A 24,396-nucleotide genomic window follows, 5' to 3' on the forward strand; every position below is an offset into this window, starting at 1 on the left:
TGCTGCCGTTCTACTAAAAACTGTTTGATTGTGTTGTTGACCATGTGAATAGTTTGTTTTCCAGCTGTACCTTTGTGAATTACCATTAGCTGTAAGTTTGAGTTGAGCTGGGTTGTCTTTTTTAATTATAACAAAATCATGTGTTTAAAGTAGCCTGAGAAGAAACCGGGCAAATCCGCACAGCTCATGTTTATTTAATCTGGCGAGTGTTTAAGCTCAGACTGAAACACAACATAGCTATCGTCTGTTTTAGAAGGGTGAGTGACTTGTGCAATACTGAGCAGGGCAGCTTGAAGCGGCTTTAAGCGGAGGAGCAGAGGGAAAAAACAGTAAGCGAGGAGTGTATCGTGCACCGTTAAATCATTGCTTCTATGCCTCTGCTCCATTTTCAGTGTCCACATGGTTTATTGTTAAACACACGACCTATAATATATAAAGACTAAACATTTAAATTGAAGTTTTCTTTCAAATTTATTTTCATGTAAATACAATGTCATGTTAAGTTCACTTACCTTGATTTCCTACTATGGCAACAATGACCTCAGTCACTTCTGTTGAAATGTGTGCTCTGGTGATGCATAAAGCTTAAGCACTAAGCTGCTGCTTTGAGTCCAAATAATCAGATGTGAAAAGGATTTTCAAAATAGATTTGGGAAAAAAAAGTGAGGCCATGAAAGCATTTCTGTGCGTCATCTGAAAATATCAAGAAATATAGTACTGAAACTGAAAACACAATCACACAACTTGAATTTTGCACTCTGTGGCCAACATTTTCACATTCTTTTTAATCTGTCAATGTTTATTTTTTTCCTTCCTCTGACTTTTATTCACTGTACTTGATAAGGAAATATTGTCAACATACTGTATCTTGCCTCACCTATCCTCACTAGTTCTGTTTAAGATGCCCTCAATCATGTTTTCATTGCTCTTGTTACATTTCAAAGTTAAGGCCGTTCTACACAAAACAACCCCTACTCCTTTTCATTAGCTTATTTCATATTATTCATTCTATATTTTTTTCCTCTCCTGTAACCTTCAGTTCCTATTTTAACTTCCATGTGTTTTAAAAGAGACGTTTCTCTTTATTATTCAGTCATTTTTATTTTGTTTGTCTGTTTTACATTTGACCTTTTCCATGTTAATATACAATATAAACACTGCACAAACTGCACAGACTCACAGAGAGTGAATGTTGTAACCAGGCAACGTTCACAGAGGCATGATTAACTGAGGACCATTTACACCACGACATGGTGGCTAAGGACAGTTTTTTCGAGGGGAAAGAAATGATTAAAAAAAAACTGTCTGTCCTTCTAATTGATCAGTCTGACCCATGTGAGTGGAATTAGTGAAACAGACCACACTGTGATATATACCAACACAAGTGTTGTGTGACCACATCAGAACTGGTGACCTATGCTCTGCCCTCAGAACCAGACATGTGGTAAAAAGCCTATGGAGCTGGACACAAGCCAACTACAAGTCCCTCCCAGGGTTAGTTAGCTATTAAGCAAGCCGCCATCTCTTACCTCCTGGAGATGACATGGTAAATTAACCATCAACACATGGCAATGCATTTCAAATAAAGCAGCAGGCAATGCCACAGATGCACACAGAGATAGGAAGATGGATGAAAATGTGTGTGCGCAGGTGAGTGCATGCATACGTGTCAGCACACAGTCACAAGTAGGTGCACAAGCACGCATACACAAATCAGGCATCTGTTTTGCTGGAGGTGGTGCTCAAGGCACGGCTGGCAGCTGCCAACAGCTGTGCCAACCGATTGTAATGGCAGAGCTACTGGCAGCAGCTGGGGAGGGGGGCTGTGAGGACTCGCCAAACTCTTCACTGTGAGCCATGATCAAAGATGTGGCATAATGGTGTGGGACTGTTAGAACAGGGTATCACTGGAGGAGTGTGTGCATCAGCTATGGGAGATGGGTCTCCATGTGCACATGTGTGTGAGTGTGTGTGGATAATTTGCTCATGCAGATATAAAATGAATGAATGAGTAAAGAGAGGCATTTGACACTGGGACACAGGAACCAAATCTGTGTGCAAATTTACCACCTGGGTGGGAGAGGTCGCTTTTTTAACATAGTTTTAATGTTTATTTCTATTTCAGTTTTTGGAAAATGTTGCCAGCATGTAGTGTTGTAACCACATATTTTCACCTCCAAAAAACCCCCCAAAAAACAAAGAATAATAAAACGAATGTTTAAATACTTAACTACAACCCAACTAAGTACATCAATATCAATTGGATTAGCAGTGAAACGTCTTCAAGTCAATCTTCACAAGTCCAGACGCCTTGCTTTAACTCTTTGAGTGAATATGACCTGGATGACTGAGAATCTCCACAGACATCAATATCAAATAAAATTTCTTTAACCAAATTTAGTAATCAAACCGAGTGACAGGCTGACTTGAGATGCTACTTGTGCTCCATTTCTTTCCTGAATTAGTAATGCAATAATAGGAGGCCCCCCCAGCTGTCTATTTTGCCATTTTATGTCACAATATTTAAGTAAAGTTAAGTAATTTAACTCCTCTCTTAAATATGAAGCTTTGCCTTATTATGGTTGTTGACTCAAAGAGTTGTTTTGAAAATACTAATAGTACATTTTTGAAGAAACAGCCACAAGATGATCTTATCTAATTTTTTGTTTTTTCTGTCCGTTGTTTTCTCTCGCTGCTGGATGTGGAATTGACTACACCAACTGATGGTGTCAAGAATTAAGTTGAAATGCCAGCAGGCATTACATATTGGTCCAAAATGGTTTTACACTACCAAGGACACCCAGGTCTCTCAGGGATTAAAGAACTCGCTCAATTCCACAAAATCCAGATAGGGATTATGTCCCTGTTGCTGCATTAAAGACTCCTACAACTTGGTCACAGTGTGAGTATAAAAAGGGGTTGAGAGGGAACCTCTGTGAAGTTCCTTGCTGTCAGGTGAAAAGCAACAGCTGGTGTCCAAGAGGAGGCACTCGACTCTCTTTACCCGTTGCAAGTCAACAGTGACAAGCAGCACAGTTCAATAGGGAATGACAAATCTGAATTGGGGGAAAAAAAGGGAAAACTGACGAAAAAGACACAGTATTAAAAACAGGGTTGGAGTGGAGGGATTTATATTTCACAGAGAAAGAATACAAATTCTCTGCAGCACCATCCCCCAGCCCTCAGAGACTAAAGTGCAACAAAAAAAGAAAGAAAACAGGAGAAACACTGCTAGCACAGGTCAGGGCTTGGCCATATCACTTGACTATATCTCATCAGTGCTCTAATCTCAGCCATTACTTATGTTCTTCTGAAGCAATCAAGCAAGTCCCATACAAACTGTATCTGATCATCCAAGCCCACATCCATTAGCATTAGCCATCAATTTGGACTATAACAAGCATCTTTGCCTGTAAGCAATACTTGCTTCTCTCTTATACTGCAAGGACGATGTGTACATGAGATGAAAGTGTGTATGTGTGTGAGTGACGTTTCTTTTCTGGAACTAACTGAGCGGGGACAGTTCACTGTAATGGCAGCCATTTGTGATCGTCTTTATTCCTTCCCAATGCTGGAAAGGACAAAGAAAAAGCTATGGTCTTTGCTGTGTGTGTGTGTAGTTGTGTGAGGATTTGTGTAAACGTGTATGAACCAAATGATCCCCCACAATCACACACAATCACAGGACCATCACTCTACCTGCAGTATTAAGCAAACTACTGCCATTACCTCTCATTTTCAGATGACGTAGAACACTTTTAAACTTTTATTGTCGGTGGCCAGGCGTTTGAAGGTAAAAGTAAGTGTGTTTTGCTCTCTGTGTACACAAGATAAACATAATTAAACTGTATTAAATGAGAAAGATAATTGCATTAATTTTTAGTCTGATTCCCAGGTAGTCAATTTCTGATACTTTGGGTTGGTGATACACACCATCATTAGTGAAATGTTTTTAAACACAGATAATATTTGCCAGGAAAATATTCCCATTTATCCAGGACATTAATATCTCCCAGGACCAGTACTAAGGGACACTCTGGTCACAGCCTCCATTGCAGTAGTCATCTCAGCTAAGACAACAGGAAAGTTAAGATTTACTGGCAGCACAGTTAAAAGGATTCAGAGAGAGAGAGAGGAAGGGAAAATGTCTGTGCCTGTTGATGCTAAACCACTGTATATGCATGAGCCAGTATATGTATGCGTATGTACCTTCCTTGATGTTGCGTTATTCTGTCCTAATCAAAACCTAGTGAACAAAGCTCTTTTTTTCCCAGCTGACTGCCAGGAGATAATAGCTCTCCACAGGAGTAAAAGCAGAGCATTTTCAGCATTTATAGTTATTTTTCAGGCTTAACTGCAAACACTGGCACATGTTCATAGAGCATGCACGGTTGGCTGTGGCAAAATACATTTTGTCATTTTGAGACCAAAGGTGCACAGCAGTGGCGGACACGTGCTGCTAATGGTTTAGAAGAGGAGGAATAAATTACAAAACAAAGTTTTAGGTTTGCATCAATCACGACTAATCAAATCATCTCAGCTAATACCACTGAAAAGCGGCGCTCTCGCCACAATGCACTGGTTGTAATGGATGGGGAGAGTCAAGATCTGCTGCACAAAAACAGCTACGGCTAAGAGAAAATTAATGTCCTTGTCTGGGAGATGCAGCGCTGTAAGGTACAAATGTGCGATGAATAAAAAAGTAGGAAACCTTTCCTGCTTCTTCTTCTTGAAAATGCAGGGCAAAGTATTAAGTGCTAGTTATTTTTGATTACACACCCAGCATGCAGCAGAAAAAGAACCATAGCTCATCAATGTAGGCCAGTGTCTAATTAGGCAGGCCTCTAAAAGTAATCACAAGGATGTTCAGAGGATTCTGGACAAGGTCTTGAAGCTGTATTTTGGACTGTTTGTCAGGAATCCAGGAATGTTTTGCGACAGTACGTGAAAAGGGAATAGTCTAAGCAGCATGAAATACATGCATGAATGACGATGTCCATCTCAGGTTGAGATGAAATGTCATATCAGAGTTCTTCATCAAGAAAAACAGGAATAAATCAAACATTCTGACCTGCTGGTAAAACATTTGTGAAGTAAGATCTGACAGATGGTGACAGAGAGTCAATGGATTCTGTCATCTTAGGGATCAAATGGTGGCTGAGTGGAGCAAAGAAAATGAGTTAAATTTTTTGTGTTGCATTAGAATAAATTCTTTGATCAAAATCTCTTTGATCATACAATTTATGCAATTGTGTAAAATTGCCCATTATTTGATACTTTAAAGAAAGATTCACAGTTTTCGGGTCTTAAAACAGCGTTACTAACTTGAATCTTGAAAAGAAGAGAACATTTTCTAACACTTCAATATCATGATTAAGTTGCTATCAGGGTTGAATGAGTAAATGACTAAAATGAGTATCCAATACAAATAGCATACTTTTATTAGTACTCGTATCATCTGAGTAAAATGTGTCACTATCTGTAGCTGTGATGAAGGAAGATCCTCATTAGGTATCAGACTGAAGTTTATTCATTAAACAAATATTCTGAACAGAATTCTGAGGCTGTTCTGGAAATAGTTTTCTAATAAATGACAAATATGGCAACTTTTATCAACCTACAACAATCTCTGTCTTAAATGAACAACTTTCAGTTAGCCCTGCCCAGTTCTGGCTGAAACCCTGCCCATCTGTATGGATACAGATACTGAAGTTGGTGAAGCAGCACTGAAGTTTTGTTCCAGATAAATCCAGTGGAGGGGACCGTCATGTCAGATTTGGAAGAACAAGATTAAATTTATGTCTAGACATTTCACTCTGTAAATGGGTAGTGTCCTAACTTTTAAAAAAGGTCTTATTTTTGTAGTGCTGTTGTAAATGATGGCATTTAATTTTGCACACACTTAAGTAAATTTGTGCAGCGGCGTCAAAACACTTCACGCTGGTTTTGTTTATTGTTCATGCAAACAAATGTTATCGCTGCTCTGGCTGATTATAGTCACAGTCAATGAAGCAATTTAGGTGTGCAGTGGGAGTTAATGCTCTACATTCCATATCGCATCACTCCAACCATTCTGTGTACAGACAAGCCACAGCAAAATGTAATATATATTGAATAATCCACAGTATAAATTATTTGACATCTTAATGCAAGTGTTTAATCATTCCATTTACCTCAACTGTGATTCCGCTGTACAATGTCACGGTTATAACCTCCTTCCTACACCACCACAGGACTGTAAAGCACACAGGAACACTGTTCTCACTCTATTTTATATGAGCTAATCCCATGCCTTCCATCACAGCAAATGGCAAGCTCCATTAAACAACCACAAACATCACCCTGCAGCTTGTAATTAGTTTGTTAATAATTTAAGTACTGATGTTTTCATGTTTGTGTGTAGCTGAGGAGAGGGAGGAATTTTCCATGAGTTTATATAGAGCCCGTGCACATGTGCACGGGATCTATATAGGCAAATGAGCACACAGACAAATGAGCAAACATTCATTTGAATTTGTCTTCATCAGTCCCAGTGGGCACATTCATTCAGAAGGGTGTGTTTTGTACCTATGTTGGTGTATGGGACTGAAACAAGTGCACACATGCTCTACATGCCTGTGCACCACGACTTTATCAGATTTACTGAATAATTTATGTGGTAAGCTCAGGAACAAAGTATTGTGCATAATTGCATGCCATCACTCCTATCTGCCATTTGTGCCATTAACTTAATGACTGGTCCCAGCACCTGCCCTGGTAATTAAAACCTTTGAGATTAATCATAAATTCTCCCCCTTTCAGTAAACGACTGCGGTCGCGATTTGTGTCTGCATGTACATGGGCTCCATTCTGTTGAAAACACATTAATTCCTCCCAGAAATCCCAAACAAACAATTTCAAATAGAGTGACAGACTTTTGAGGAAACGTATCCTGTAGCCTTGTTACCTCTGGGTACTCGCACACACTGTTCTGTAATTAAGCTCCCTTTTCTGTCTGATATGTCCTCATTACCTTTGTTGGCATCTGAGTGAAACCGACAGAACTGGGCAGTTGGTTCTTGGAACAGGTGGTCACCTAAAGAGGGTTTAATTCGGATGTGCCCTGTAGCTCCAGGTCTGTGAGTACACATGTCTGAGTGTCATTAACCTAATGACTCACACAGCACATGGCTGAATAATTAAAAGCAGGGAGATTAATCATGAATTCTCCTCGCATGGTTCATGAGCTGGACATCCATCTCTGTTTTAGCCTCAGTTGAAAAGAAAAGTGTGAAAGTTTCACTTTAGAGGAACCAAGGCTGCAATTCAAAGGATTTTTCAAAGCAATGCAGGGTACTTTCCTCAAAGCTATTTACACTCCTTCCCTCCCAACATGCCATCTTCCCTGATCTTCCAGTAACAGTGAGTTAAACGAGTTCATAGATGCCAACTGAAGTCAGTGTGAGGGCAAAATGAACCTGACTGGAGGCAAGGGCACAATGACTCAGCCCTGGTGGTTCTAGCAGGCAGCCTTAATAAGTCACTGTGAGTGTGCATGGGCTTGAACTGAGGGAAATGACAGTGTGGCGCTGCTGACTTCTGGCTATTAGCTCAGCAGGGCTAATTACACTATTAAACTCCACCTGTGGGCTTGAAATTTAGTGGTCCCTCCATGCCCTTAGTGACTGGATTCACGTACAATACTGTAAATGCACACATGAACAAATACACACACAAAGATTTTGTTTATACATATGATTTATGTCCAACTCCTATATTCAATATCAGTGCAGGAAGTAGTGTGACCTTCATGTAACAAAGGGAAAATGAAAAAGTGCAGCATATGAGCATTTAGCATGTCATGTAAGAGACCAAAGTCTTAAAAAATGCTTTTTAAAACCATAACCACTGTGTCCCCTGAACCTAACTAAGTGTGTTGCTTGCTGTAGCTACCACGAATGTACTGTTATCGGAGTTTTGAAAACTCTGAGTATCAAGTCTGACTGAAATGCCAAACAAAATGACAAATAACATAAACAAATGTCTGATTTGGTATTTGTGTGTGCAATGTACCTGTACAGGTGTTTGTGTTTGTGGGCAGCCCACACACATGCATATTTATCAGGATTTTCTTGTGGCTACAACTTAAAGACAGCAGTTCTACTGTATTTAAGGATGGGTCTCTCCAGGGAGAATCACTGCATCATACTCAGTATGTTTTGCTTTGCTGAAATGTATCTCAAGACAAACTGCATCCCTGCCTGACTAACAGCTCCAGTCTTAGGAGGCTGAGTAAAGATGATGCAGGCTCAGCTTTTGCTGCTGAGAAAGCAGAGCCAATTGAATTTAGCCCACTGAGAATCCTCCGTCGTGTTCTCCCACCGAGTGTAGAAAAGGGAGCAAAGAGGCAAAGAAAGATTTGTCTGACTTTTTCCTGTGGACCTTGTCTGGTTGCTGCTCCTTCAGTAATGCTCTGTAAGTGTTCGTTTGTTATTTGTTTTTTTTTGTTTGTTTTGTTTTTCTTTAGTAAAGACATATGAAAATGCTGTGTTCAACAAGCCTCAGGCTGAATCTCTTGTTGTGTGAGGGTTTCTGAGTACAGCAGCAGGTTTCATACAGTGTGCCGGCTATGGTGTTTAGATGTAATAGAAGTTGAAATTTTATTTTAAATTAGAATATCATGTTGTCTCAACAGGGTGTCAAACTTGATTTATTTACATAAGTTGCTTGAATGTTAACTGATGACATGACTGAACTAATGCAAATTGTAAGTACCATCACTGTTTGTCTTTTTTTTTTTTTAACAGATAAATTCCTCCAGCTCTTTGTCTCATCAATGAACAATGTTGATAAACAAAAAACAAACAAAAAAAACCCCAAAAACTCCAGCTCTTTCCTTAAATGCTGCGTATATACTGTGGTGTTAGAACAAAAGAGAATTTAACAGCTTTAGAAATAATCATGTGCTGATCTTTCTGCTAAATCAAAAACAACAACAACAAGACTGAACTACTTCCTGTTCTCTGAAAATCACTCATCTCTGTAACCACTGACTGCATACTGGTTTCACTTTGCATTTAAATATCCCTTCTTTAAATTTGTCTCACTTGCACTTGTTGCTGAGATGGTCTGTGTGTACGTGATGTGGGGTATACGGATGCAGAAGGCCAAAATAATAAATATACAATTCACTTTAAGAAGCACATTCTTAAGTATAGCAGTTTTGGTTGGCTTTGTCACATTGACAGAAGCATGTTGGTGACATTTAGGTGTCCATTAAGGATGCTCTTGGGCCTCTCCCTCTGGAGGCGCACAACAGTGAGGAGACCATGGGGCAGACGGAGGACATGCTGGAGGGATTACATCTCCCAGCTGCCCTGTGAGACATGGGGATGAGACAAAGAGCTGGAGGAAGTTGCTGCATGGGGAGAATTATGGCAGGGTTTCTCTGCTCATGCTGTTGCCATTGTGACCCTGACAAGACCGAGAGGCTTAAATAAATTATGAATAAATGGGCATATAAAACCAACAAACATAGACAGCCTGGCTCTGGAGTTCTCCCTGAGGATCTAATAATCGGAAAAGTGATTATTCATGAAATGTCACCGGCAGTAAAAAAAACTTTTTTTTTTTTTTAAATGCATTGCCCTGCCGCCCTCTGCCAAACTCATTCCAAGTAAACAGTTGTATATTGACAATGTATTCATGTCTTAAAATTAGATCGAATGAAAATCAATGAAACAAACTACATATTGATAGATTTAATAGTGGAATAACATGCACAAGATTTAAACAATGACAGATCAATATATGAATATTTAACCACTCGTGATGAATCTCGATCTTCAATGTTCACATATGAGCCTAACCTATGTGCTAGGGACCTATGGAACATGTTATATTTCATGTTATTATTAATCCCTACACTCTGGTTAAAGAAGGACTACATATGCTCTAAAAATAAATCCAAAGCCTGCTCTCTTGTACACAGGCAGCGCACTTAAGGTGAGTAAAGGATATCTGCTGAAGGAATTTCACAGCACTTGAGTGAACCGACACACAGTGGGTGCCAACAGCTAAATTTAGTGTTAGTCTCATAGAGGGAGGCCTTCCCTGTGGTGAAGCCCAATACTAAGAAACATTTTGTGGGCTTCCGAGAGATAAGAGAATCTGAAGCGAGTGCCTGTCTGGATTTTCTAAGAAGAAGCAGACACATCTTCTACTCTTAAAAGTAAAACTGATTAGCACAGTCTGTTTGGAAGAGGATGTGGGCACCTAATGGCAGAACACATTGACATCTTTTGGTCTCGTCCCATCTTTCTGCTTTTCTGGGCTGATGCTCAAGCCACCACTAAGATTTGACATTGAGTTAACTGTAGCTCTCTACTTAGGAAACATATCAAAAGACCTGGAAATCAGAGAAAAATCTTCTCAAGATGATTAAAAAAATGCTCAGCCTCCCACCCTGAAACAGTGGATAGACAGTGTGAAGAGCACATACAGTCTGGAATGTATGACGTTCAATTTAAGATTACAGAAAGAAAAGGAGGAAGAGTAATGGGTTAAATAGGATACACCTGGAGTGGTAATTACAACTATGGAAAATGCGATTATGAAACAGAAATAAATGTGAATGAAAGTGAACCATTCTGTGACTAACAACTCCTGTGCATATCATCCTCTGCTGTTCAGTGACCTCATCTTGTTCTTGTTGCTCATTGTGTTCGTAAAAGATCTACTTGGAATCTGTCAAGATGAAGTAGATGATTGTGGCAAGGAGGTAGTCAAATGTAACAAAAGTGAAATTAAAAGCATTTTTACAACCTGAGCGATCAATTCACACCATTTCGCTCAGCTCCTACTGCTTTTCCTGTTAAACTCATTCCAACAGGGGCTATAAGACGGAAAAGCAATCCATCTCCTATAAAAACTTCCAACTGCCTTTGATTTAAGAATAGCAGATAAATGGCTTTTCTATGCTGATACTGAACTGGACGGACTCTGTTTGTGTGTGTGTGTGTGTGTGTGTGTGTGTGTGTGTTAGCGTGTGTACGTGAGTATGGAGTGGAGAGGGAGGGAGGGCTCAGTTGATGAATATAGCTCTAATGAAAGATCATGTGGTTCTTCAAACAATTTTCCTAGATTTTCACTCCTTATATTAACAAAAACAGACATCAGCTAATAGTAGTGATTATGTGCGTGTTAGCATAAGCGGCGGCTTATTGGCCGGATAAAATTAAACGGCCGAGGCTCTTTCAGGCAGTTAATGGGGGAATACCACCCACAAAAACAAGCTGCACCATATGGCAGTGAACAGTTTCAGTTTCTTGTCTAAATTAATAAGAGGTCTTCTCAAACAGAATGTTCTTTCATGATAGTGTTTTGTGAATTGATTTTACCAAATGTACTGTCTATTAAATGATGCTTTTCATGGTTTGTTAAAGCTTCACTTGTCTGTGTGGTATTTCTTAATAGGAGCAATACTGAAGCAAATCCAATTATTTAAACTTGCTCAGGTCAATATTGCTGTAATTAAACTTTCATTACTCTACAACAACTTCCAGCAACACTGCAAGATAAACATTGCTCCATCACAGCAACACAGCAGTAGGTACAATAGAAAAAGTCACCTTTTTTGCACCTATCGTCCCAATCAGAAGGTCTGTCTGTTGTAAGTGCCAACTAATTTGCAAGCGAAAGTCCATTTTATCCCCAGAACTACACAGCAGAGACAAAGACAAGTTCCTCAGTTCACCTACACTGACTCGCTGCTGGCTTCTGGATGGTCCTGGTGGGGAATGTGGCAGGGACGGGAGGTTGTTTTTGGCCCTGATACATTCAGAGAAGGCCAGACAGTGACATTATGCCAGCCAGGCAGGACTCGAGGGACAGCCATGTTAAATACCATCTCCTGGAGCGCAAATGGCAGGGAGTTTGTGGTGGTGTTTCGGGGTTTGCGTTTGTTTGCCTGCCTTAGTGTGCTTTGAAATGTGTGTGTGTGGCTGCGAGTGTCTGTACTCGTGCATATCTATGCCTTGTGCTGCATTGGGCATTAATAACCACACACACACACACATGGTCAAAACACAAACAAACACATACTGACAGCACACTGGCAAACAGACTAATGCTGTGCACAGATGACATTAGAAGAAAAGGAAAAACAGGCCAAGTGCCTAATTATCCATCAACAATGCAACATGACTTAGATAAACATAAACTGCCACCGCCAACCACAGATATGCTTTAGTATAATCAGGTAGGGGGTGGAAGACAATGCAGAGTAAATCAGAGAGATAAGGTGCAAGTCATTTATCCAAAATTTATTCGCAAACAATGAATGTCCTTAGTCTTGTTGATACAGTAAGCTTTGAATCTGTGTTTCTGTTTGATTTGGGCATCATACGCCAAGCCACCAAAAGAATTCTGCAGACCTTAGCTGTGCTCAGGCACTGCTGTAAGACAGCGAACAGACAAGTGAAAAAAACTACTGAGTGGTACAAAAAATGTCTTGTTCAAGAATAAGGAATGTTGATACTGTTCAAAGATGACAGCTGAACTGACTTTGTGTTTTTTTTTTTTCATAGCTCAAAATACAGGAAAGATAAAAAAAGATTTATTTCTCTCACACAATAGGAAAAGTGAAAGGGGGAGGGGAAGGAGAGGTCAACCAATAGTGGATTTTCAAAGGCTGATGTAACAACAATATTTTGTAGCAGGATAAAGACATGTTAATTGAACCGATGAGCAGTGTGAGGTCCTACTGACTAATGGTGTACTGTATTACATTTTTATCCATTAACCCTTTTCTGTCAGGGTTGCGGGGGGGCCTTGAGGGGGGCAGCTGACCACGGACAAGAGGCGGGTTACTGACACAGAAAGACAGACAACCACACACGTATACACTCACAGCTAGGGGCAATGTAGAGTAGCTAATTAACATAATGTGCATGTTTTTGGGATTGTGGGAGGAACCCGGAGTACCCGGAGAAAACCCACGCAGGCACAGGGAGAACATGCAAACTCCACATAGAAGGGCCCAGACCGGGATTCGAACCTGGGACCCTCTTGCTATGAGGCGACAGTGCTGTCCAGTACATTTTTATATCAAATTTAAAATATTTTTTATCTTGTGTCATTGTATGTTAAGGTAGATATTATTGATGAATAAACAACAACAACAGTAACCATATTCATATTAACACAAATGTATGGCTTGTTATATGATATTACGTCCAGATATTGTGGTCAAGGCTTAACAGATTGTTTCCTTATTCACACATTTACAAGTAAACTTGGGCGTTTGGTCTGCTCTCCTCAACAGCCCTCTCCTCTCCTCTGTTCCTATATTCTAATCTCCTCCACAGTCATCTTCTTTCCTCTCCCCTGCTCTCTGATCATGTCTTCTCTGATTTATTCAGCTCTCAACTTAGGTATAATAGGTAAGATTAGTGATGTCTGATTGATCAGCACTTGCAAATAGGCCAATTTTCACCCAAAGCATTTGTTTCCATGCCATTGCTGACACTTTGTAGCTAATATTTCTACTATTTCCAGCGCAAAATGATGTACTGTACCCTGTATCATGACATACCTTAACAGTGCATTTTCATGCATGTCTTGGCAGAAGTGAATTAATGATTTTTTGTCTGGTGTTAAAATGACAAGTATCACCTGCTGGTAACGTTTGAAAGAAATGAAACAGAAAGACAGTACAGAGTTTGACATTGATTTTACTTATTCTTAGCAGCCAGGTTAGCAGGTTTTTTATTAATACTGTTTATATCAATATATTGGAAGGACATTATGAGCATATTTGAATATTGCAATAGGAGCACAGAATGTGACCTGTACAATAAATCTGTATTGTATCGCTACTGTCAATCTGTTTTTACAAACTCTATGTGCACACACACACATACACACCACAGTTTCCACCCTAGGACTGGGTGTCTATACATAAATAAAGAGACAGTCAAACTTTTGGCAGAAAGAGGGCTAGTGACAGGGTGTCAGACACCTGCTGACTGTAGGAGAATAATAACAAGAAGGAACAACTCCCATTGGTTGCCAACAGACTCTGACAGGTTATGAGACTTTTGAACCATGCCCTGGTGTCAGATGCAAAGTCTGGTCAGTTTCAACCCTGGTCCACCGATCTGCCACTATTTCTGGAGGCAACAGGAGGTTTCTGCTATTGCCTTAAACTGTTCAGGTGCTGGGCTGCTACGGCTGTTCTATATAAATATCAATAATAACCATATTACAGCTGGGATATGCTAAAATATGACCACGATTTAGGTGACATCGGTGTGAAAGCAGCCTATAGATTTTTAACATCATAAGTCAAGCTAATATTAAGGTTAATATTGGTGCTTAAAAGGGTCAGATTAGGGTTTATAACGGAACTATTATGGTTCTATATTATTATTCATTATTCATGCTACTTTTTCCTCAGATTAGCAGCAAACAGACTGCACTACCAATAAAATTCTAACAGGATCTCCCAGACTGCATGGAAATAAAAGTCTTTTATGTGTTCCTGCTTCTGTGTTTATGTAGAATAAAACAAATGAAGACACAATAATTCAATGGAAATCAAGCTGCATCTGTAATCAAAGCTGTACTCCTGTATATGAATCAATGCACAGTAAAAATATACGTTATGAAACTTTTCCAAGCAGTTATTCTCAGACAAACAGGCAACTTTGCTTTAAAAGGGCCAAAAGTGGCTCTTTTTCTATGTCTATGATGTATTCTGATGAAACTCTACACAGATAGACCATCAATGTCTCTCTGCATCACTACAGAGAACAAACGTGGATAATATATTTATTTACTTTTTGGTCAAGGCTTGGTCTAGAGAATTTCAGAGCCAATTAGGACTGAGTCATATTCACGCATAATTTTTTTATAGCCTGTTGATACCTCCAGCCATGTTTGAGATTTGAGAAATGTGTTTTTTTCCCTCAATGCTTTTGACTGAATTTCTTCAGGCACTTTTCCAAGACAGACTGTGAAGTTAGACTGTGCTGTCAAAGTGACCTAATGTTTCAATAGCTATTTGATTTCAACAGTTGTTACAATCAATATGAGAAAATAAAATGCTTTTTATATAGGTGGTATATGCATGTCTTGCAATGGCGAGCCATAATGTCTTTGATTATAGATGAAAAAAAGTAATGAAAAAGAAAACTTCAGGGTCAACATGTGCTGGAAGAAGTTTTCCCACAATTACAAGACTGTAAAATAGTTTTGTCATGCGATTTACCTATTCTGAAGGAAAGCGGGCCACTAGAGGTGCTTCTCACCCACATGGCTAAGAAGAGCAGAAGCGCCCAGGCTGTGAGCATCTTCTATGACTCCTCATGGGTCCTGCCCCGGGGGTGCCCCTGTCACAGCCACCTGAAAAATACAAACAGAGAACACTCCCTTTATACATCAACCAACATCAACAGGGACACATACAGGCTGTGCAGCACACTGGTAAACCTGCAGACACACAGTATTTCCTCTCTCTCTCTCTCTCATTGCATGTCAGGAATCTGTTTGTGACCGAGCAAAACTGTGGTTAAGTAAACCCAAAGGATTTTTAATGACTTTTATTCCCTTGTTTGCTTTATTTCTTTATTAGTGGGTGGAAGCGAGTTTGCTTCTTGGGTTTGTGTCAGAGATGGAGAAATGGACATTTTCCTTGCCTTGCATTCAAAATCACTAAAACCCGATTTTATTCTTTAATTGAAACTCATTGTCAAGAGCCATCCTGTCTTCATCTGTTGGTCACTTATCTTAATAAAGGCCACTACATCATAATCCATTTGGGAGGGGCAAGCATGACTCTTTCAATTACTGTACCCAGATTCAACTGGCAGTAGAGGGAATGGACTTTTCAGTCACAAGCCACTACTCCAAATGTTGCGCTCTGAAGGGTATGTCGATGTGAAAAAAGAAAACCATTGCATGCATTTCTCACAATCTTTTAAGCTGAAATGTCTTTCTTAGTGCTAGGGTACAGGCTAGCTACGACAACGTGTCGTGTGCCTGTCATGTATAAGGCTGTTGCTTGGTTTTGCTTGCTGCATACGTCCTCTGTGCCCTCTACTTCTCCAAATGCTGTCTCAGTAACTGCCCTTCTCCTTTTGGTTATACAGTCATGTTGATTGATCATTGTTTGGCTTTTTTAAATTCCACACCCTATTCAACAGGTCTTTGGACAGGAGGAACGTTTGACCCGTTTTATTGCATCGAATACTCCTACTTCAGAGCAGATCCTCTTCACAAACGCAGAATCAGAGTCACCGCGGTTTACAGCAACTGGTCCAGATGTAAGTGCATATTGATTGGTTGAATGCATGAGCCAATGAGGCACTGTCAATTATCATTTATAAAAATCCCTGTGAAACGTCAGGCGTGTAAACAACAGTTGGCAACAGCAGCCGTATAAAGTGGAACAGGGAGCAGTGTTTGTCAAATTGTTGTTGCACAGAAGTGACATGACTATACCTACCGCCAGTTCACTTCAACATTCCTACAGAAAATAGACCCTTGATGGTATGTAGTTCTCGAGGAAACTCTGTACTGAACAGTTCCTCTGAGAGAGTGCATAAGACCATTTGGTCTAAAAAAAAATTATTGTTTCAATCTTCTTTTTTTTTAATAGTAAAAATGGTTGAACAATAGGTTACAAGAGACTGCATAAATGCTTGATAGCCTGGTTGCCCAAGGCAGCAGGGCAACTGTTAAGGCTGAGTTATGATTCCAAATTCAACAACAGTGTTGGGTTATGTGATGCTTTGCTCATCTGGGGGGGGAACACAACAACAGTGTGAAAAACGTTACTTCTCTCAAGAGGACATCCATTGCTTAAAATGTCTAGTGTGTGAATACACAAGTTTCTGTTCTCAGTGATTCCTCTTCTGTTTATTCACTTCAGTCATACGATACTGTGTTCAAGAACTGTTTAAACATTAATGGTGGGAGGGAAAGCAAAAAAAGAGCTGTAGTTGAAGTGATGATAAATCAGAAAGAAGGTGGTTGTGGTTCAGGAGACCCACAGCAGTGAGGAACACATGTGGCCTATGGATGGTGTGTATTATGCTCTTAGTCATGGGAGTAATGGGAATAGTTTAAGGGCAGGAGAAGCTTGGCCAGTATCAAAGATTCCAGAAATAAATAAATTATGGTAGGTTTAGGGTGAGTTTCATCAGTAAGGAAATTTATTTTCATTTTACCTGCAAGCAATCACAATACAAATTCACAGATGTAATGCTTTTTGTTTCATTATTTACTGCATGAAATTATGTCTTGACTGCAACCAAGAAATTCTGAGAAAAACCACAGGACACAATCATTAATTTCACAAACCGCAAAACAGCGATGTCTTTCATGTTCTGTTTAATGTCCTGTTTAAATTTGCCTTAAAACTTATCCTAAACTTACGGCAGCACTGTATCAGAAGAAAACTGGAACTGTATAAGGGACTTTAGACAGGACAAACAACAGGTCTATTTCTACTCATCCTTCCAAATACAGTGTTTGGTGCATGGAGGACAAAGCATCCAAATGTCAGACAGTACACCTGTGAAGATAACAGACGGCAAGATTAGCGCAGTCAGACTGAATAAACCAGGGCTTCTATTTTCGTACAGGCACAGAGCCAGCAGAGGTGTAAATGTAGCCACAATGTCATTTTCATCAGAAGGAAGTCCACTGCTTGTGTTCGCACCTGTTAGGTACATTTGTCTCTCAAAGTAGAAGGTGGGTTCTCGATTTGTGTGTTTGTGTGTCACCTGGACTTCACAGGAGGACAAAAATCATGTCTGAAGATCCAGTGGAGGTTTTGCAAGAGCTACTGGCAGCTTGCCTCAATGATGTTAACAAAACAGTGGCCAGAACAGAGGAGGTCAGTCTCGGATGGGCTGCGGTAGAATTTTTGTGGGGAACCGTTTGGTTTTCTTTCACTAAATTGTCAGATGTCCTTGCAGATTTTAGTGTGTACTTCTACTGACTGATTGTGTATAATGTAATATAAAATTGCCTTTGTTCACTTTCTCTTTCTACATGAGATAAATCTCCTTTTTATGTAAGTCACTCACTAGGACACAGATTTTATTGTGTTTGTTGAATCGTATACTACATGTTTTTACTTAACCTATTTAACTAAAATAAATAACAAAGCAGTATTACATATAAATATTTGATTATTTTTTCTGGTGCTCGAGATTATGTCAGTATTAACAGCCCCCACAGGCAAGAGGAAGTCAAATTTCCAACCTGCAAACTGCAATTGGAACACCAGAGAACCAACCATGTGAAAAAAAAAAGAGTTTACAGCAAGTTTACTTCCGTCTCACCTGCCTAACGTTTATGTTGTTGATATTTAGATAACATTCCTTGGCTCAGTGACTGTGATGGGCAATAAGACAGATCCTGTGAGTTCTGAGACTACCTTGGTGTGTTATTGCTCAGGAGAGCCCTGGGGAACAGGTGGATAGGACTGTCAACACATCAAGATGATTTCACAAACCCTTCCCAGGAAAACTATGCAAATACCAGCTGTCAAAAGTCTTCCCCCGAGGTTCTCAGAAGAGGAGAAAAACAGAAAAACAGCATCAAATGAAAGGTCTGTTCCTAAATTAATTGAGTACTGAAAATCTTATATCATTATGCACACAGGGGGATTGCTGTGCTTTGTTTTTCAAGTAGCATGACTCTAGAGCAGCATGTTTTAAACAATGTAAAAATGCTTTTACAGAACTACCTGATAACCTAGAGTGCAAGTTTTGGTACAGCATCACACTAAAAATTCAGCTGGAACAGGCAGATTTCTTAAAACTAGCTTGATTCCCAAAAACAGACAACCGCATCATGTTGAAAGCTGAAAGTTAAAAGCTTTACCATGTCTTTCCCATTTATTTTAGTGCAGATGGAAGTGAATAACACACACACACACACACACACACACAAAGCTGATTCAATACCCTTGAAAATAACCATGGCAAATCAATGTCAATGGTAGCTCAGATATGTAGCAGCAGCCTTCACAGGCTAAATCGCCATTGAGCAGAGACAAAAGCCTTGGCAGGCTTTAGACTGGTTGTCGATACAATCTGTAACACTAATGGTTGTTCAGTGAGATCCACTCATTCATTTTTCAGTTCAACACAAATTCCAATCCACTCAATACAGGAGTAAAATGAAAATTGACTCAAATGATTACCCTCGTTTTTTTGAAACTGATGAATCTATGATACCAATTTGAGTTCAACTTTTGATCAGAGAAACGCAAACACAGATTGATTTGTATCTCCATAACTCTACAACTATACTGTCGCAGAATTGCCTAAAATAGAGAGCCCCTTTAAAACACGTGTTATGAGTGGAAGGCATATAAATAAAATCTGTGGTTCTAAGAAGAAAAACACAACTAAACTAGTAGAGCACTTTGGCAGTAAACTGGAATATTTTATATGATTAACATGGTGGAAACCAGGAAACACTTTATTATCAAATATGTATATGTGAATACCAAATGTTTAGACTGCATTAACAACAGGAACACAAGAGAAGCATAACGCATAACAGGTTAACATTTTCCATGAATATTTCTGGTGGAGCTGAGTGCAGAATATTTAAATTTTATAAGAATTAGCTGTGATATGGGTGTTTACCTATCCTTAGCCAGATCTTAGTCTGAGGAAAAAGCGCTCTTACAACTGTGGCAATGTTACCACTGTGCTGATCAGAAGGGCCAATCAGATTAACACATGAAATTAATTTAATGCCAAAGCAGAGTGCAGGGTTTGAAAGGCGTTCTGTAGTACCAGACAAAATCTTTAGCCAGCCTACAGAAAAGATGTTTGGGATGAAGACTATTGCTGAAGAAATGACAAAAGGTGGAGTCATGACTTCAGATCATAAAGACCTCAGAGTTACGAAATTACTAAAAATTAACCTTTAATTTTGCTTAAAAGCCAAGCAAAAGAAACATAATTATTTATTTCTTCACATCTTTCCTTGTGTTTTTAACACAGTTAACAACTAAGAAACACAGTTTTGATACATGATCGGTGATGTGGCCCAGAAATGCTTGGAAAGATAATTATGAATATTGGATTCCATTTCTGCTCCACCAAAATCCTACAAACTGCACTTTTAAGATGTATGCCATTTATTCTGCAAAAGTCAAATGCCTATGACACAATTTTAACGTGAGGGGAAGTTCGTCATGACAATACGTCACAGTAATGATTCTTCCTGAGCGTCAAAATTGACAACAACTTTAAAGTCCCACTGCAAAGACTGGATGGTGGAGGAATGGAGAGAACAATAACACAGATTACTTTTATTGTGAGTTTGCATGAATAGGCAGACAGACAGAAAATCATACTGTATAGAGTTGTACCCATTGTATTTTCAGTATAAGCCTCCACTGAACACTGAATAGGCTGAGGATCGTGAAATAAAATGCTGGGTATTGTAGCTCCAATTTTGTTTCTTTACGCACAGAAAAGCCAGCACAGGCTGAGATTTTGAGATGAAATCAGAGAAAAGGGGGCTGCAGTGTAATCATAGCAACGAGAAGGTTTCAGATATAAGTTACAGTATACTGTAATATCTGTATTTAAAAGGAGATCAAGTCACTCCCTTTAAAGTTCTGGCATCCCTTTAAGAAAGTATGGTGGAAAGGGCTAAGATCTGAAGAGATGAAGACACTGAATTTGAAGCTGTGTTGCTCAAATCTGCTGTGTAATTAGGCTAGTGTTTGCTAATGCATTAGCTGTAGCACGGGTTGTTTCTGCACATTTATTATTCCCCCGTAGAAGCCTAAACTATTAGTGCAGCTTTAAAGAACTCACAAAACTCAAAACATGCAATTAGCTGCACTGAGAGACAAAAATGTTTTTTATTGCAGCTAGTGACATAAATAAAGAACTGGAACAATATGCAAAAGTTTGAGATAAATAGGTTAGAGATGGTAATAATTATGTGGGAAAATGTGGGGAATGGCTGAATTTGCATGAATTCTTTCAGCTGCAAAACAGGAAAATATTGGCAAGACTGAGGAGGTGTTTGATTTGGAACACATTTACACTATTCAAGAATGGTAAGACAATTCTTTGTTGTGCCAAATTATTAATATATGCTCTTTGCTGACTTAAACAAAAGCATAGCCATTTGCATGGGCACACGCCACCACACAGACAGGGAGAGGGAGAGATGGTGGAATCCCATTTTTACAAAAGCCACATGGTGACAAAGAAAGTCTTTGCAGCACAGACTGCTGTTAAGTATCGGTGTCACAGTTGACAAATAGATCTTTTGTATTTATACAGTACGTGGAGGAAAACAGGCAGTCGGAAGCAATATAAACATTTTTCCTCAATCTTATTCTCAAATCTCAACCCGCTGCTCCCCATGTTGTGTGAGAAAATGCGTGTCTGAAATGTGGATGTACAATATTTATTTGCATCACTACACTGGGTGAAAATTACTTGAAAAAGATTGTGAGGATTCAACTACTGTGCTAAATGATGCATCTGCAGAGACAAACACACACTCCTCCAGATTAAAACCTTACAGGAGCATTATTGTATAAACTACACGGTTTTGGCAGCGAGCTGCAGTTTAAGAGTGGAGTCGTAAGACGTACAAATAAAGTGGCCAAATTTTATTACAGGTGGGGTCTCCAGATCAGCACAGGAGCAAACAAATATAACGGGAGAGCAGCTCAGGCTTCAGGGAGGTGCAGAGGGCTATAAATACAGCAGTATCCTGACCCTCACCTCACAATAGTAATGGCTTACTGACTGACAAGCTGGCACCAAGGCTATCCTCAGATGTTAATCACGTTGCCTGTCTGGCAGAAGAACCAAAACTCTGCATCCCTTGATAACAGTCTGGTATTAATCTTGATTTTCTAATTTAGTACAAAATCAACCTCTCCACATCGAGGGAGAACTCCTGTCAGACACTGCGGTAAGAGGCCTCAGTTTGGTTTGACAATCAAGATCATGAGGTTTTCTGTGCTATGTCAACACTGCAAGATGAGGAAGCTCAACGATTGACAGACCAGCATGGTCTGACAGCTGTTTGACTTGACTGTCAGAGCAACAGTTTACACAACCCAAATATCAAAACTGTCAATCATACATCAAACATTGTGTAATTCAATTGCAAATGGTCCATTAAAACTGACAGTTTGAACCAAAGGCAAGTCACATGCATAATGAGCCTCAACTTTGCATATATTCATGTGCTGTTGCATTGGGAGTCTCAGAACTGGCACAAAAGCAACTTGTAGATGGAAATACGTGATGTGTGACCAGTGTTCAAGGAGGTTTCAGAGGCTGCCACGAGCCGCAGAAAATGAATATGCATGTGGTATGTATACTCCTTGGGTGAATATTTGCAGTGAGTTCAAAGAGAACGTCTGCCTGTTTGAAATGTCAAGACATGAGAAAAAACAATGAACTCGACAAAGGACAAGGCAACAGGTATCTGTATATGGAAAACATACCGGTTACAGCTGTGTTCTTCATCTCTCTGATATGCCCTGGAATGCAACAGCCAGCATGACACCAGCATGACACCTACCAATGTCTCCCAACAGTAAACACACATTTTATTAACTCTAAATCTCAGCAGTCTCTTTGTCAGGGGCAATAAAAGGCTGGTGGATTCAGAACATGCAGGAGTGTTCTAAGAAAGCCTGGCTTACTGTACACTAACCTAATGTAAGACTTCATCAAATCTGCTGACTGGTTTCTATAGCCAAGACTTGAAATATGGATTGTGATTTTTTTTTGCTATATTGTTCTGTAGTTTTTAAAGAGTTTCTCTGAACAATGCAACTCAGATACGGCTTCCACCTGCAAATCCCCACTATCCCAGAAGTACAAACTTTTTGACCAACATCTAAGCTAATGGGTGAGAGTAACTTAAATAATTCCTGGGTAGAGTACAGGAGACTTTGGGGATCTAGAAAAAAAAAAAAAAGCAAGCAGGCAAGTGACATAACACAGATATAGTCTACTGGAAGGGAAAAATATAATAACTAATTTTACCTCAAATGATCCTGAAAATATGTTTCACACTTCCACTTCTTTACTGGGCTTGTAGGTGTTATATAACAATGTGTGTACAAGTGTCTCCAGTGTCTTCATCTGAGGCACAGACACCTATTGTTCTGCCTGTCACTGCGAACTTGCTATCTCTGTTACAGTAGCTGAATCAGCCCTGCCATCCTGCAGCTCTGGGCCGCAAACCTTCCGCATTCACATCAGTGCTGCCATCTCACCAACAGAGGAAAAATAGGCTAATGCTGGAACAAAGTGATCAACTGACTAAGCCAAAAGATATTAATAATTCATTTTCCACATTTATTCAAGAATGAATTGCAGTGTTACTCAGGATGCATCTGGCCATGAGCACGGAAACTCAACTGATCAGGTGTAAGTCTACACAAACACACTCATGTTTACTTCTTACAGTCTCAAATTCACCTAATTTGCATGCTTGCAACTGTGGGGGGCAAACCTTGTTTTCTAGAGAACAATGTCCATGTCAAGCCTTAATGTGTAGTTGACACGCACATATTCACAATAATTGACTCATCCCAAACTCTCACCGACAGTATTGTATTGCCTCCTTTACACATTATGAAAAGAGCATAATGTTGGACAAAAGCGGACGGTAAAAATGTATCAGTAACATCAGCCTGAATATGGATTTAAGACTTAAAACAGCATGAAGACTGTAATAATGTAAGATGGAGAGTAAAGTCGCCAGATTTAGATAGATAATAACAAAATGTAACTGCGCTCAAAGATAGTGGGACAGAAAAAGGCCCAGTCAAAGGTGATCTCAGGTGAGCCTAGCTGATCAATATTTAACAACATTTTGATAGCAGGTATAAAAAGTTTGGTCTTGGAAGGCAGAACGGGGGTTTACCTATAAATGACTCCACATTACAATGACGAGAGTAAAGTGAAATCACCCCCACAGGACAGTAATTTCAAGATCTGATTAAACGAAGATATCTGTTTTAATTGCAAGTTGAAAAGTCCCAGCTTCAATTATCTCCTCACATAAATAAAGTGTCAAAGGGAACACTGCCCTCAGGCTACTGCCAGTGTTTCTCTTAGCAGACAAATCACTGCAGCTTCTGTCCTGACAGTATTGTCTTCAAATTCAGTGTTATCATAGTGCAGGACCATATCATCAGTCACATAGTCATGAACGTATGCTGTCATTACTACATGTGCGCCATATGACAGGATTCCCACTCTGTCCATCAGTGACTTTGTTCATTATTCCTACAGTCTGTAAGAATGGTCAACCTAGGGCAGCTAAATGATGACTTTACAAGAGGAGCGGACACAAAACGAGATGAGATGAGGCATGCCAAGGTCATCG

At 39.6% G+C, this 24,396-nt stretch overlaps 1 protein-coding gene across 4 annotated transcripts in view; it reads right to left on the minus strand.

Moving 5' to 3' along the window:
• The window catches only part of grik4 (glutamate receptor, ionotropic, kainate 4), a 254,036-nt gene that overhangs the window by 114,875 nt on the left and 114,765 nt on the right, over positions 1-24,396 (minus strand). For all 4 annotated transcript variants that reach the window (XM_046389058.1, XM_046389057.1, XM_046389056.1 and 1 more), the window contains one exon: positions 15,251-15,384. In XM_046389058.1, coding sequence (XP_046245014.1) covers positions 15,251-15,332 — 82 coding nt within the window. In that variant the 5' untranslated portion in view covers positions 15,333-15,384. The remainder of the gene's footprint in view (positions 1-15,250; positions 15,385-24,396) is intronic.

The sequence above is a fragment of the Scatophagus argus genome, chromosome 5 (genome assembly GCF_020382885.2).
Source record: "Scatophagus argus isolate fScaArg1 chromosome 5, fScaArg1.pri, whole genome shotgun sequence".
In the NCBI taxonomy this organism is placed as follows: Eukaryota; Metazoa; Chordata; class Actinopteri; family Scatophagidae; genus Scatophagus; species Scatophagus argus.